This window comes from Peromyscus eremicus, chromosome 8b, assembly GCF_949786415.1.
Source record: "Peromyscus eremicus chromosome 8b, PerEre_H2_v1, whole genome shotgun sequence".
Classification (NCBI taxonomy): Eukaryota; Metazoa; Chordata; class Mammalia; order Rodentia; family Cricetidae; genus Peromyscus; species Peromyscus eremicus.
In genome coordinates this window covers 12,193,478-12,207,869 of record NC_081424.1, presented here as the reverse complement: position 1 = coordinate 12,207,869, position 14,392 = coordinate 12,193,478, and the positions used below count along the sequence as shown (strand labels likewise).

The 14,392-nt window shown below is 43.6% G+C and overlaps 1 protein-coding gene across 1 annotated transcript in view; it reads left to right on the top strand.

The window, feature by feature from the left end:
• The window catches only part of Cdk19 (cyclin dependent kinase 19), a 128,484-nt gene that overhangs the window by 101,122 nt on the left and 12,970 nt on the right, over positions 1-14,392 (top strand). Inside the window, exons 6-8 of the mRNA XM_059272513.1 lie at positions 8,301-8,432; positions 12,179-12,322; positions 13,012-13,081. Coding sequence (XP_059128496.1) covers positions 8,301-8,432; positions 12,179-12,322; positions 13,012-13,081 — 346 coding nt within the window. The remainder of the gene's footprint in view (positions 1-8,300; positions 8,433-12,178; positions 12,323-13,011; positions 13,082-14,392) is intronic.

Here is a 14,392-nt window from a genome sequence, read left to right as displayed (position 1 = left end):
ATGTTCTCTGTGGAACCAGACAGGGCCCTTCCTGTCCCGGCGAAGGGAGTCTGCAGCATTACATTCAGTGTTAGTCACCTGGTTTTAGCTCTTGTCATTTCATTTTTCTCCAGATGTTCACGGTGGAGGCTGCTGTAAACAATTTTGGATTTTTAGAGTTTTTTAAGTCTCATAGTAATGCATAGTGTCTCATTATTGGAGATTGCTCGTACAGTCCTTTGTCCATGTTGATAGGATGCCATGGGTTTCTACTCAGTTACTGTCAAAGCCGGGGGCAGATTGACAAACATCACAACAGTGTGTAGGCTTGGTGGAAGCAGGTGGAAACACGGACCTTTCAGTAAGAGCCTTCTTCACTGTAAGAGAGGGCAGGAGAGGCCGAGAGGCATGCCGTGTGGATCTCAGGTCATGGCTCTCCCTCCCTAACTTTAAAAGCTGAGCAGCAGAGAGACGCCCTTACAGATGGAAAGTTGAATTAATGAAAGGTAAATAACTGGATTACAGGTCGGTACAATGATCTGAAGTTCTCTAGCAAATTCTAGAGAGGCCTTAGCATCTCCAGCTTGTGCCCAGGTACTGGATAGACAGTGTAGGATCACTGTCCTAGGCTGTGAGGAGAGGCCATCTGGACAGACAGTGTGGGGTCACTGTCATAGGCTGTGAGGAGAGGCCATCTGGACAGACAGTGTGGGGTCACTGTCATAGGCTATGAGGAGAGGCCATCTGGACAGACAGTGTGGGATCACTGTCCTAGGCTGTGAGGAGAGGCCATCTGGACAGACAGTGTAGGATCACTGTCCTAGGCTGTGAAGGGAGGCCATCTGGATAGACAGTGTAGGATCACTGTCCTAGGCTGTGAGGAGAGGCCATCTGGACAGACAGTGTGGGGTCACTGTCGTAGGCTGTGAGGAGAGGCCATCTGGACAGACAGTGTGGGGTCACTGTCCTAGGCTATGAGGAGAGGCCATCTGGATAGACAGTGTAGGATCACTGTCATAGACTGTGAGGAGAGGCCATCTGGACAGACAGGTCACTGTCCTAGGCTGTGAGGAGAGGCCATCTGGACAGACAGTGTGGGGTCACTGTCGTAGGCTGTGAGGAGAGGCCATCTGGATAGACAGTGTAGGATCACTGTCATAGACTGTGAGGAGAGGCCATCTGGACAGACAGGTCACTGTCGTAGGCTGTGAGGAGAGGCCATGACAAGCTGGGAGTTTGATGCAGATCTTTGTCTAGCTTGAGAACTTGTAGAGAGTAGAAGGAAGGGTGATGAGGACTCAGAGCAGGCAAGGTGGGATTCTTGATTCATTTCCTGCTCTTCAGCACCTTTCTTTTTCTTTTCTGTCTTTTTTTGTTTGCTTTTGAGACAGGGTTTCTCTGTGTAGCCCTGGCTGTCCTGGAATTCATCTCTAGACCAGGCCTTGAGATCCACCTGCCTCTGCATTAAAGGCGTGTGCCACCACCTCCTGGCTTTTAACACCTTTCTTGTTTCTTGTTTCTTGTTTCTATGGTTTCCAAAACTCTTTTTGGTTTTCTTTTGTAAATTTGCAATTTTACCATTTCTTAGGTGCTTTTAAACTCAAGTTGAAGTAGCCTTCCCATTCAATGTATTTTGCTTTATTGTGTACAACTTCTAGCTTGGAGAAACAAAACAAAAAACACAATTTGAGGATATTGAATGCATCCCATTGCCTGTGCAGGGCGAGGGTGGATAAAACCAAGTTATAGTTTGGTAGGTTTCCCTGTTTTTCCAAATAATTGCAAAGTTGAATTGCTATAATTATTAAACATAAAGCCAAGTAGAGTTCCAGGTGGCTGTGGTCTCCAAACACTTCCTCCTTTAGATTTTTGCTTTCCTTTGTTTTGGAGGAGGTATCTTTTCTTCCTGGAAACTGTATAATCTTGTGTGCTAGCTAGAGGGATTTGTGTTTGGGATCAAATTTATGTGCCACTTGTGGGAAAGACTCCCTTGGGTCTCATCCCAAGGTAGGCTTTTCCCATTGTGTCTGGGGTTTATTCTGACATGTACAAGAATGTGAGGGGACTCAGGACACTGGGTGCCCCATCCCGTAGGTGTCTTCATAGTGGAGCTAATAAGGTTCCTTCCAGGAATGGGGTGTGTTGTCTCATTCTCTGTGAGGCCGGTGCTCATCTTGATCCTGACACCTAGAGGAGATGGCACTTATCATGTGTGATATCTTAATGATCACAAACTTTCTAAGCTGAAGGGATGAGGTCACGGTAAGCTGGAGCAGACACGGAAACGGCACCCTCGGGTCCTGGAGACCCTAGCAAACGTGTGTTCTGAAAATCAGCAATACAAGCAAATGCTCTGGTGGGTGCCTGAGGTAGAACACCAAGGCATTTGATAATAGTCTGCACAGAATACAGGACTGTCAAAGATGCCGTCCACACCAGAGGAGAGGCCCAGTCCCAGAAACAATCACCAGCGTCTACCTGAGGAGGCAGTGTGGTTGGGTGACCTGCTGATAACTGATGCCAATGCAGGTGACTCCTGATGAAGGTGGATGTTCATGGTTTAGAATCAGAACTGTTGACACAGAGTAGAGTGCTCACCTCCAAGTGAATAAGGGAGTTTATTCTGAGCTAAAATGAGCAGCTGTATGCAAGGAGCACACATTTCAGTAGCTTGAATAACATTCTAACATGGAGGCAGCTGCATGAACTTTTATAGACCCAGAACAAATCATAAATTAAGGCATTTTCCAAATACCAGGTAGGTAGGGCCTAGCAAAGTGGATAAACTCTGCTATGGTTTTAGATGTTACCCAGTCACGCTCTTCACATGTAGCTTGGTGGAAGCTGGTAGTCTATGAGTGCATCCCAAAGGAAGGACGTTCGGTCAGACAGACAACAGATGCCTATTAAGAGGACGTAGGATAGCTTGAGATAATCTGGCTCTGACCTGCAACATTCTAACTCTAGTCACAAAGTTTACGTCAGTGAGTTAGACTTGGAGTGTCTGTACACTGGTGGTCACTTCTTCTGCGCCACTTGACTCCCTGCCTCCATCCTATTTTCTTTAGCATTTGTGTCCCCGTGTCCCATGCCGGTGCAGCCCCAATGTTTCTCTACTCCTGGGATGGCCTTCGTGTTCACTCTGTGGTTTCATTTACCATAATTGGTTACAATCTCACCTTGAAATCCATTTCGCTGTCAAAACTGTCTCTGAAAAGGCCTAGCAGATCCCTCGGCCTGTGTCTGTCACTGTTCTTCCCACAGTATGCCTGTGACCTGTGTCCTAGCAGATCCCTCGGCCTGTGTCTGTCACTGTTCTTCCCACGGTGCGCCATGTCTCCTGAGCAGCCTGGCCCGAGGCTGCTGACATTATGTGGCTGGTCTTCCGTCTTTGGCTTTGCTGTTATTTCTGCACTGTGCTCCTGTTGCCCCCAGTCGTGTGCCGTCAGGACACCTTCAGCACTGGTGGGGGACACAGCCTCCCTCTGTAATTATTTCTTCAAGGATTTAGATGTTGTGAAAATGATCCTGCAGTTTGGATGTCTGTCCTCTCTAGCGGAAGTCTTTATCGTTATTTGGCCCTCTTGGCATCCTGAGCTCCGTTGTCCCCAGCAGATTCATTGGCATCTTCTTAGACTCTTCACTGTGTTTATTAACCCTAACCACCCAAATCTAGTCAACATAAAGTTCTGTTCTCTGCCCAGACAAGTTACCTTATTGTTAAGAATTTCAAGATTATAGTTCTGGTAAAGATTGGGGATAAATTATAAACTAATAAATAACAGTAAGAGTAATTATAATGGGTTAAGTCCTTATAAACTTGGTTTTAATGCTGTGTCTGTGTGTGTATGGTAGTCCACCACCATGCTGCTTCCACAGCCTCAGAATACTGTTTAAAGACAGTGAGGTAGGGACCGAGGGCACTCAGGGCACGGTGCTGCATAGCATGCGTGGGACCCTGTGTTCAATCTCTGTGGTAGAAAATCAAAATAAAAATCTGCAAATGCCTATGTTCTTTTATTCTTTTATTTTCTTTCCTGTTTGCACAACTTGATAGACTTTAGTCCAGTATCCTCATAGGCCCATGACACCATCACCACTTTCTATTTTAGAACATTGCTGTCTTCAATTTCATACACACATATAATGTATGATGATTACGTTCCACTTGATTTTTTTAAATGAACATAATATTTGCAATTGTAACTATTTTTAAGTTCACAATTCAGTGGTATGAATTACATTCAAGATATTAATTACACTCATGATATTCATTAATTATACTCATGATATTACATTTGTGATATTCATTGACTACATTCGCAGTACTCATTCAATAACTATACTTATGATATTCATTAACTACATTAATTGTATTGATTTATTACATTCATAATATTATGTCCTGATACTACTGTCCATTTGTGGGCCTTTTCTATCACACAAAACAGAAACTCTGTACTTAGGGAATCATTGTTCTATATCCTTTCTTCTCCATCTTGAGATAACATCTAATCTTTCTGTCTCTATGAAGTTGCATATTCTATATATTACATGTAATACAATTCTATAGTGTTTGTCCTTTTTTTAATGTAAAAACATTTTATGTACAACTGCAGGATAAATAATACACAGATAGCTTGAACATAAAAACAGGTTATAATTCAAAAGTCCAGAGTTATTTGAAACTGTAAAATATTTTCTCTGTAGAAAATAGTAAAAATGTTAACATTTCCTAATAAGCCCTTTTAAACTAAATAATAGCTGAATTATACATTATAAGTATTGATTAGATTCTGGGACACAGGAGAAACCTCTCTTCATCTGTTCAGAGAGCTATGTTTTACTTAAGTTGTGTAAGTGAGATTCCTATTCATCTTCCCCTTCACTGATTTACAGCAGACCAAATATCTGTGTTTAAGGCTTTAGTATAGTTCTCTTTGGGCTCCAAAGAACAGCAGTTGAATGGAAAAAAGGTACATTGTGCCCTTTCCTCCCTAGCAACCTCAAAGACCCCAGCGTGACTTACACCTTCAGGACTAGCACTTCAGAGGTTGAGATGAGAGGATTGTTGTGGGGTACATAGTCAGTTCCAGGCCAGCCTGAGCTAAGAGTAAGAACCTGGCTCAGGAAACCAAAAGTATTTAGCAATCCTTATCTAACATCCTTCTTCTCTCCCTTCTCAAAGAACTTAAACTTCAAAATCCATTTTCAAATTAGTCTATTTCTGCTGTGTTTAAAAGCACCCTTCCGGGTGGTTCCTTGAAGGAGCTAGAGACCCTCCCGCTTTGTGACTTAGCATGGGTTAGAAACAGACACTTTTGCCTGGCTGTAACCTCACTCTATTACCTGTATGTATCTGTGTGCTGCTGTCATGCACACTTGTTGGGCGTCAGACTCTGCTGTTAGATACTGCCTAGTTAGCACCCACACACACCCACACAAGGTTCTCTGTGTAACCCTGGCTGTCCTAGAATTTGCTCTGTAGGCCAGGCTGACTGAGAACTCAGAAATCCGCCTGCCCAGAGTGCTGGGATTAAAGTTGTGCGCCTCCACTGCTCAGCTTACCCATTCATTTAACTGAACAGTTCCACACACATTTTCTTTAGAAAATAGTCAAAGCAAAATTTAGGTTAGTTACTTTATCTAAATTATTTGAAAAAGCTCTTGTAAACTTTGTTCATTAGAGTGGAATTGTACTTATTTTCTTCTGGCCATGGCTTCATTTAACAGTGAATTAAACAGAATTAAGAGATGGAGGCACATGCCTTGAGTCCCAGCACTTGGGAGGCAGAGTGAGTTCCAGGCCAGCCAGAATTACATGGTGAGGCCCTGTCTCCAAAAATAAATAAATCACTTAATTCATTTTTTAAAATTTAATTAAAAGGTAGAGAATAAGAAGAGAAACATTAGCTTTTGCCTGTAATGTAAAATGCTTTTCAGTGGCCCAAACAGCATCCCATCATACATTTCCACCATCACATTAACCAACAACAGCAGCCAGCGCCTGTCACTCAGGGAAGGTGGTGCTTTCAGTATTACAGCTTGTCATGAAATGATAGGTGTAATAGTGGGAAAATTACTGGCTAGTCTTGTTTGCACTAGAGAAATGTAGTTTTCAAAGGGTAGGCATCAGCACAGGTTTCCTCGGTTAACTTTAATTTTTTTTTAAGACCACCAGAATTTTGATACTCCAGAGCAGTCTCATGAAGCATTATACATTATTTCAAACTCTAAAGAAACAATATAATCAATTATAATTTAATGCATATTATAGCATACTTAGTTTCTGATTAAATGATCCATTGTAGTCACCTGCATTTGTTCTTTTTATAGTACATTTGGGTTCCTTACACATTCAAAATGTACTGTGTATATTGTATATTTAAAATTATATGGATTTATCATCTTGTGACTCTGCCTTTGTGGTTTGTAATTACCATGTGTATAATTTACTGGATGTCAGTCAGTGCTTAAGAGTCTAGCTACTAAAGGGCTCCGTGGTGCCTTAGTTGAAATGCCTAACACACAAGTATGAAAGACCTGAGTTCAGATCCCCAGCACCCACATTAAAAGTTAGTCTATTACTATAGAGCTGGGGGTGTTGGAGACAGGAGGATTCTGGAGCTTGCTGGCCAGCCAGTCTAATGAGTATGTGTTGAGCTCAGGGAGAGACCCTGTCTCAAAAAACTCAAAAAAGGTGGTGAGTATTATGTCACTAAACTTTTCCTGGGGAAACGTCACACAATTGTCTACTTACTACAGAGAGGGAACTCATGGCATAGCAAAATGGTACCACCAGAGACCAACTTTGTGATGGGTGAGGAGTTGCTTCCAGGAATTTAAGTGGAGCAGAAATGACTCAAAGACAGGTGTACCACCAAAGCCCACCTCAGCAGAGGTGACGACTCACAAAGCTGGGAACCTGGAGCACACTGCACAGCCTGCAGGCAGCTCAACAGGTTGGAGGGTGTCCTTTCCAAGTGACTCAGTTGGTCTAAACCTCTTCCAGGCAGGTGGGCTGCTCTTTGCTTCTTCCAGGTAGCGGTCTGCTCTCTGTCGTTTTTGCAGCTTGGTTTGCCTCACAGTGACTCAGCAGTTGTTACTGTGTGTCCTTGGGAGGGAGGGGCATAGTGAAATCTGGTCAGTTTCAGGGACTTCCTAAAGCTATTTTGAAGCCAGAAGTTGTTTCCCTTCTGGTTTCAAACAGTCTGCACCAGCAAGGAACTTTCCGGCTGAGACGGATTGTTTCAGTTTCTGAGGAATGGCTAGACAACATGAGAGTAAGAGAAAGACACCTGAGACCAGCCTCTGCCGGCACACCCCCGGCATGTGCACATGTACACACAAGAGTATGGCTCCTAAGTCAAAACGTGGGCACACCCCCGCATGTGCACATGTACACACAAGAGTATGGCTCCTAAGTCAAAACGTGGATTTTGAGTGCTGATGACTTGCTCTTCCTGTGAGCAAAGACAAGTGATTTAATTGTCTTCGGCTTTGGAGTCCTCATCTCAGAAGCAAGAAGCAAAGTACTAAAGTCAGATTCTTACGAAGGTGAAATGAGGTTGGATGATGTGTATAAATGCCATGTGTAAAGTGCCTTATAGCTACATCCTATTTATGAAATCATAAAAAAGATCTCTAGAACCTTAGAGTGACAAGTACCCCCAATACTTAGTTTGTTTACATCTTTGTTAAATGAATTACTGTAGCAACTGTCTGTGTATCTCTTACAGTAATTATTATATGTCTTATGTATGTTCTCGGGATTGTGCATGTGCTGTTACAATTGACTTTCTAGGAGAAAGGTCCCGATAATGGTGATTTCTGTTTTGCATGCTCTAATTGCTCCCCCATAGCTGATTCCATGTGTCTAGTCCAATGTCACTGGACACAGGCTTGGGAAGAGACATGGGTAATTCAGCCCTCCTGGGTTTGTAGCACCTGATTCCAGGGCACACTGAACTAAGTGGTATGGATAGTCAGTTCTCAGATGGGGAGGTACAGTCCTAAACAAGGAGACTTTTGGAATGTTTTAACTGAAAGCCAGGAAGCTGAAGTTTAGGCTCACCTCCCACTTTCGACTCTGAACTTAAGGCCTTCGCTCTCAGGAAGTCAGCATACTTTTAAGCTTTAGTCTCCTTGTTGGTAAAGCAGATGGCGTCAAGGATTCTATCTCAGTAAAGGTAAACAATGCAGTTCCCAACCAGGGTGCAGCTCTTAGAGCAGGCGTCTGTCTTTGAAAGGGTAGTTACCAACCCCCGCATGGCTCTGACAGCATGTCAAAGTGAGTTTTACGTATTTATTTTCTTTTTCAGCTGACATGGGTTTTGCCAGATTATTCAATTCCCCTCTAAAGCCACTGGCAGATTTGGATCCAGTGGTTGTGACATTTTGGTATCGGGCTCCAGAACTTTTACTCGGTGCCAGGCATTACACAAAGGCCATTGGTAAGTGTCAAGACGGCTGACAAGCTGAGCACTCCTAAATGTCAAATAGTTCGTTATAAAGCCAGTGCACATGGAAGCAAGGACGTGCACTTCTTCCTTTATCACTGCTGCGTAGCTGTTGATCTGAAGAGCTGGAAAGAGGGTTAGGAACTAGCTTTACAAAGAAAACCAGGACAGGAGTATCATGCTGGAGAAAAGCTCCTCCAAGTGTCCTAACCACGACACAATGTGATGTTCCATCTCTCTTGAATGGTCTGCAGAATGGCAGTTTGTCCATTAAGGCGGGAAACACAGACTTGGTAGGATCGCGTCGCTCAGCAACTTGCCAGACCACCAAAAGGAAAAAGAACTAGAGAAAGAAAAATGGTTATGAATGTGTCTGTTAGGATTTATGATCTTCCTTACAGTGGAGACTTTGGAGATTGTGTTGTCTAACTGCAGGGAAGACGTGGCTATGGATAGAGAGTTAGCAGGTGAGAATCTTCCTCAGCTCTGGAGATCTCTTTACAGCGAAGAAACAGAGAAGGCAAGGAGAGAGGAGGCAGCAGCGGCCAGGGCCTGGGTCTGTCCCGTGTATTGCCGGGAGGACTCTCTGCATAGTCCCTCTCTCCTACAGCTGCTGCTTCGGCTGTAGGCAGTAGCAGCCTGATCACCCTAGCTACTGTTGCATCTGTTTAACAAGGGCACCAAGAGTGGAATGGTACTCAAAATCCACAAGAAACACAGTCCAGATTCTGTTTAACAAGCTTCTGAAATAGCATGCCACTCAGAGCACTGCAAGTTCCGTTCCTGTCTTTGGAGAGATGCAGTTAGCCTCATAATTAATTCATGGGTCAAAAGCAGACATAGTCCAGTGCCTTACCAGGAGATCTGATTTCTTCAAAATCCAGATGCTGTAGGGTAGTGCTGAAGTGATATTAGTATAAATATAAGTCAATATAAATATAAAATATTCATAATTACTCAACGTTGGCAAAAGCCTCTGAGTGGTCGCAGAACTGTGGGGACAAGTGTGTTGACTGCAGAGGGATGTGAGTGTGACACTGGACTGTGTCCAGTCAGATCAGAGGCTGCTGAGGCCGTGCTGTCAGTGACTGGAGTGGCTTCAGGACCGAGATCTTCCAACCTGATGGGTTTGCTTTTCTTGTTATCTCAGTCTTTTCCTCCCGGCTGTTGGGAACCTCGGAAGGCAGCAGAGCGTAGGAGGGGAGAAGAAGTCTAAGAGCGTGTGTGTGGAGGGGAATGTTAGCTGGAAATTAATAGAGCCGTCAAATAAGAAAGATGGTGTATAGTTCAGGGCAGGAGTGGACATCGTTTTTGCATTGCGGCATGTAAATGACCTCATCATCCATAAATGCATTGGGCCGTATTCATAGCTACCCTGGGACTCATGCAGTTGAACATGCGTGGTAGAGGATGTGGAATCAGAAGCAATCCATATGCCCCTGGCCCTCACCTGCAACTTGTATACTATATTAAAAGGAGACTTCCCATTCAGAGAAGAGATCTTTAGCCAAAATATTCTTTTCTGCTAAAACTGTTTCTCACTGCCCTACTTTTTTATTGCTGTGACAAAAACACCGTCACTGAGGCAACTTATAAAAGAATTTAATTTGGGGCTCATAGCTCCAGAGGGTTTGACCATCATGGTGTTTTTGCAGGAAAGCACAGTGCTGGAACATGAGCTGAGAGTTCACATCTTGGCCCACAAGCTGGAAGCAGAGAGAGCTGACTGGAATGGCATAGGCCTTTGAAACCTTGGAAAGCCCGTAGCAGGGGCCCACTTGCTCCACCAACTAGGGCCAAAACATCCAAATAGGAGCCTATGGGGGCAATTCTCATTCAAATTGCCACACACCCCTAAAGTGAATGTTACACATACAATAAGTCCCCCAGAAACCCAGCTTTTCCCGCGCCTTCCTGGGTAGTTCTGCTGTGTGTCTACACACTGGGGAGCACGCTTCTTGGAAAGCACAGTTGTAGTAGTTTTCTTTCTCGGCTTCCCTCTGCTGTTGAAATAGATGTGGTGGGTTTGTTGTTGTTGTTTTTAATAAATGTGAGGAGAACTGAAATTGAATTTTAACCAGTTTGCAACTTTTTTGCTCAGTTAATGAGATTTACCACTTAAGATAAAAACGTAATTACTTCCCAGGTACTAATTCCTGCAATGCTAGTACCTGGGAAGATGCTGATGCAAGAAGGTTGTGCGTGAGTTTAAGGCCAGCCTGGGATACACAGTGAGATCATATCTCATCTCCAAAACAAAATCATAATAACCAATTTTAGTCAAATCCTAACTATCCATTCACAGTAGAAGTTAGGCAGATTGTTAAGATAGAGAAAAATAATCACTTCCAAATCAGTTATCTCTGAGTTTAAAATATATTCATAACAGTCTATATAAACACGTACATGTTCACTCATTCTCACTTTTCTCCATAACTGGTTTGTGTCAGAAACAAGTATAAGTGATGCAAGAGCTGGATGGAAATACAAAATTAAGATAATGTTGGCAGGCTGGGCAGTGATGGCGCACGCCTTTAATCCCAGCACTTGGGAGGCAGAGCCAGGCAGATCTCTGTGAGTTTGAGGCCAGGCCAGCCTGGTCTACACAGAGAAACCCTGTCTCAAAAAACAAAAACAAACAAAACAAAACAACAACAACAACAAAAAGATATTGTTGGCAGGAAACAGAATTTAACATTCTTGCTTTTCTGAGGTTCTTTATGCAAACAGTTCACAGGGAAGTCTAGATTTTGCTTTGAATAGAGGACCAATCAGGAGTTGACATGACTGGCAGCTTACAGTAGCAGTCCTCACTGGCTATATTAGAAGCCACCAGGAAGAAGAGAGATGATGGAGCTATTAGGGACAGGAGTGACAGACAGCATGATGTGGAAGACAGGAAAGAATTAAAAAGCCAACACAATATTACTGTGTGGTACTGATGGATGTCCCTGAAGATCATGACAGTGGCTGTGTCATTAAGGAAGATTAGATTATGTTTTATGGCCTTTTATCATAGCAGGTCATGGTATGGTAAACAATGGCTACTGAAGGCCATTACCCATTATCCAGAAGGCTGATTTCTGTGGAGGGAAATAACTAAATGGTCAGAGAAGAGAAGCATTTATAGGCAGAAGTTTCTCTCCCACCTGCCTGTTCCCAAATACCCAGCAGCCACTTCCCAAATTGACTCAGAGGCTTAATATTACTTACAAATGCTCAGCTAGTAGCTCAGGCTTATTACTAACTAGCTCTTACACTTAAATTAACCCATCTTATCTGTGTTTAGCCACGTAACTTAGTACCTTTTCTCAATGGCATTCTCATCTTGCCTCCTCTGCAACCCTGCCTTTCCTCTTTCCAGAGTTCTAGTCTGGTCACCCCACCTATACTTCCTGCCAGGCTACTGGCCAATCAGCATTTTATTAAACCAATTCGAGTGACAAGTCTTTACAGTGTACAAGAGCATTATCCCACAGCAGCTTTACAACATAGCTTTCTGTTGGGTAGTTTGTTTTATAACAGAGCATACTGACATTTATTCTAGTTAATGAATATAATTAAACTATTTGTTTATGTAATTTATCTTCAAGATGTATTTGACATTGTGGTGAACTATTCTACATTCCTCTACTAAAATATAGTTTTGTATGTCTATTGGAATTATACGCAGTAATTGTAACTAGCAAATGTATATAAATGTAATGCATTTGTGTAAGAAGTTGTTTTTCCCTTCGCAGATATATGGGCAATAGGTTGCATATTTGCTGAATTGCTGACATCAGAGCCTATTTTTCACTGTCGTCAGGAGGATATAAAAACGAGCAATCCTTTTCATCATGATCAACTAGATCGGATATTTAGTGTCATGGGCTTTCCTGCAGGTAATTTGTTGCCCTTTTCAAAATACTTTTTTGAGTTCTATTTCAAAAGTGTTCCATTGTAAGAGCATGCATAAAGTTTGTTTTATGTTTATTTTCAAATTAAAAGAATTAGGATCACATGCCTAGGCCCCGGGTGGAGCTCTGGGAGTCCAATTAGCGAGAATGAGGAGGGTTTATATGAGCGAGAATTGTTGAGACCAAGGTTGGATAAAGCACAGGGACAAATAGCCAAACAAACGGAAACACATGAAATATGATCCAATGGCTGAGGGGTCACCAACTGGATCAGGCCCTCTGAGTGGGTGAGACAGTTGATTGGCCTGATCTATTTGGGAGGCATCCAGGCAGTGGGACCGGGTCCTGTGCTCATTGCATGAGTCGGCTGTTTGAAACCTGGGGCCTATGCAGGATCGGCCTGGGAGGAGGGGACTGGACCTACCTGGACTGAGTCTACCAGGTTGATCTCAGTCCGCGGGGAAGGCTTTGCCCTGGAGGAGGTGGGAATGGGTGGTGGGCTGGCGGGAAGGTGAGGGGGCCGGGAGGGGAGAGAACAAGGGAATCCGTGGCTGATATGTAGAACTGAATTGTATTGCAAAATAAAAATTTAAAAAAAAAAGTGGTTACACACACAAAAAAAAAAAAGAATTAGGAGACTTAATAAGATATTTTCTATAAATAATTTTTTCAAGATAAAGACTGGGAAGATATTAGGAAAATGCCAGAGTACCCAACACTTCAAAAAGACTTCAGAAGAACAACGTAAGTAATTCCAGATTATTGAAGTCCATCTGTGCTGGGAAAAACAAAACAAAAATCCCAGATGAGTAATTGATGAAGAGCAGACAGGTACGGACAGAAGCTGGGGAATCCAGGATGGCGGTGCTGGCAGGTTCGCTGTCTACTCGGAAGAGTGCCCTGTTGCTGCGGTCTGTGGTGGGAGGGCAGAAGGGTGTGAACTCGGTGTTAACCCTCCATAATCAACACCTTTGGAGGCCTCTCTTTTCATACTTCACACTGGGGTGATCATCAGAGTTCAGCATCAGTGTTGTGAGTGAGACAAATTCTCAGGCTTGTTAATTACAGATTGTAGCTTCAGTAGGAAAAGTCACTCTTCTTTTAAAAAGGATGTAGGTTTAAACCAGAGACTCAGATGTTAGTTACCTGTCATGCCTGTAATTTAAAGAGTATATTCCAAATGATGTTAGCTATGTACCCAGTTTAGGGCTGTGATAGTTAAAAACAGAGGCAGGCCCGGTGGTGCACAATGCCAGCACTCAGGAGGCAGAGGCAGATGGAGCTCTGAGTTCAAGGACAGCCTGGTCTGCAGAGCAAGTTCCAGGACAGCCAGGGCTACACAGAGGAACCCTGTCTTAACACACACACACCCAAAAAAATAAAAACAGTTACAATTTTACTATAATAAAAGCCTCAGTTCAGTACTATAGCTGTGGCTTTATTCCTATCTGAGTAATGACTGGTGACTGAGATGCTGCCATAAGAAACTAGGAAGGATGGCAAGGAGGAGCCATATGGTCCAGGATCTGAGTAAAACTAGCTGCTGGAGGCGTGTGTGTCAAGTAGAAGTGACGGGAGTGCAAAGGCCAGCTTCACTAGCCGGGGTTCTCTAAAGGAACAGAACTGGGGGTTGGGGGGGCGTGGTTAGTAGATTGGCTTATAGGATGTAGTCCAGTTAGTCCCACAGTTGGTTGGTTGTCTCATACTGGAGAGGCTGAGAATTGGGCCGTGGTTCGGTCCGCAAGGCTGATGAATGTCTCAGCAGTCACAGTCTGGCACTGAAGGACTGGACGGTTCCTGGAGAGCTACCCATCTTCAGTCTACATTGGCATCCCAGAGAAATTGAGTCTAAGTCTGGTAAAGAAACAGCAACAGGGTAGGCAGGCTTGCCAGTGAGAGTGAGGGCAAGCAGGCAAACGCAGTTCCCTCATTCCTGTCTTTTTATCTGGGCTGTCACCAGAGAGATGCTGCCCACATAGGGTGCATCTTCCTGTTTCAAATAGTCTGATAAAGAGAATGCCTCACATTCCCAGGACCTCCTTGGCAGCTCATAAC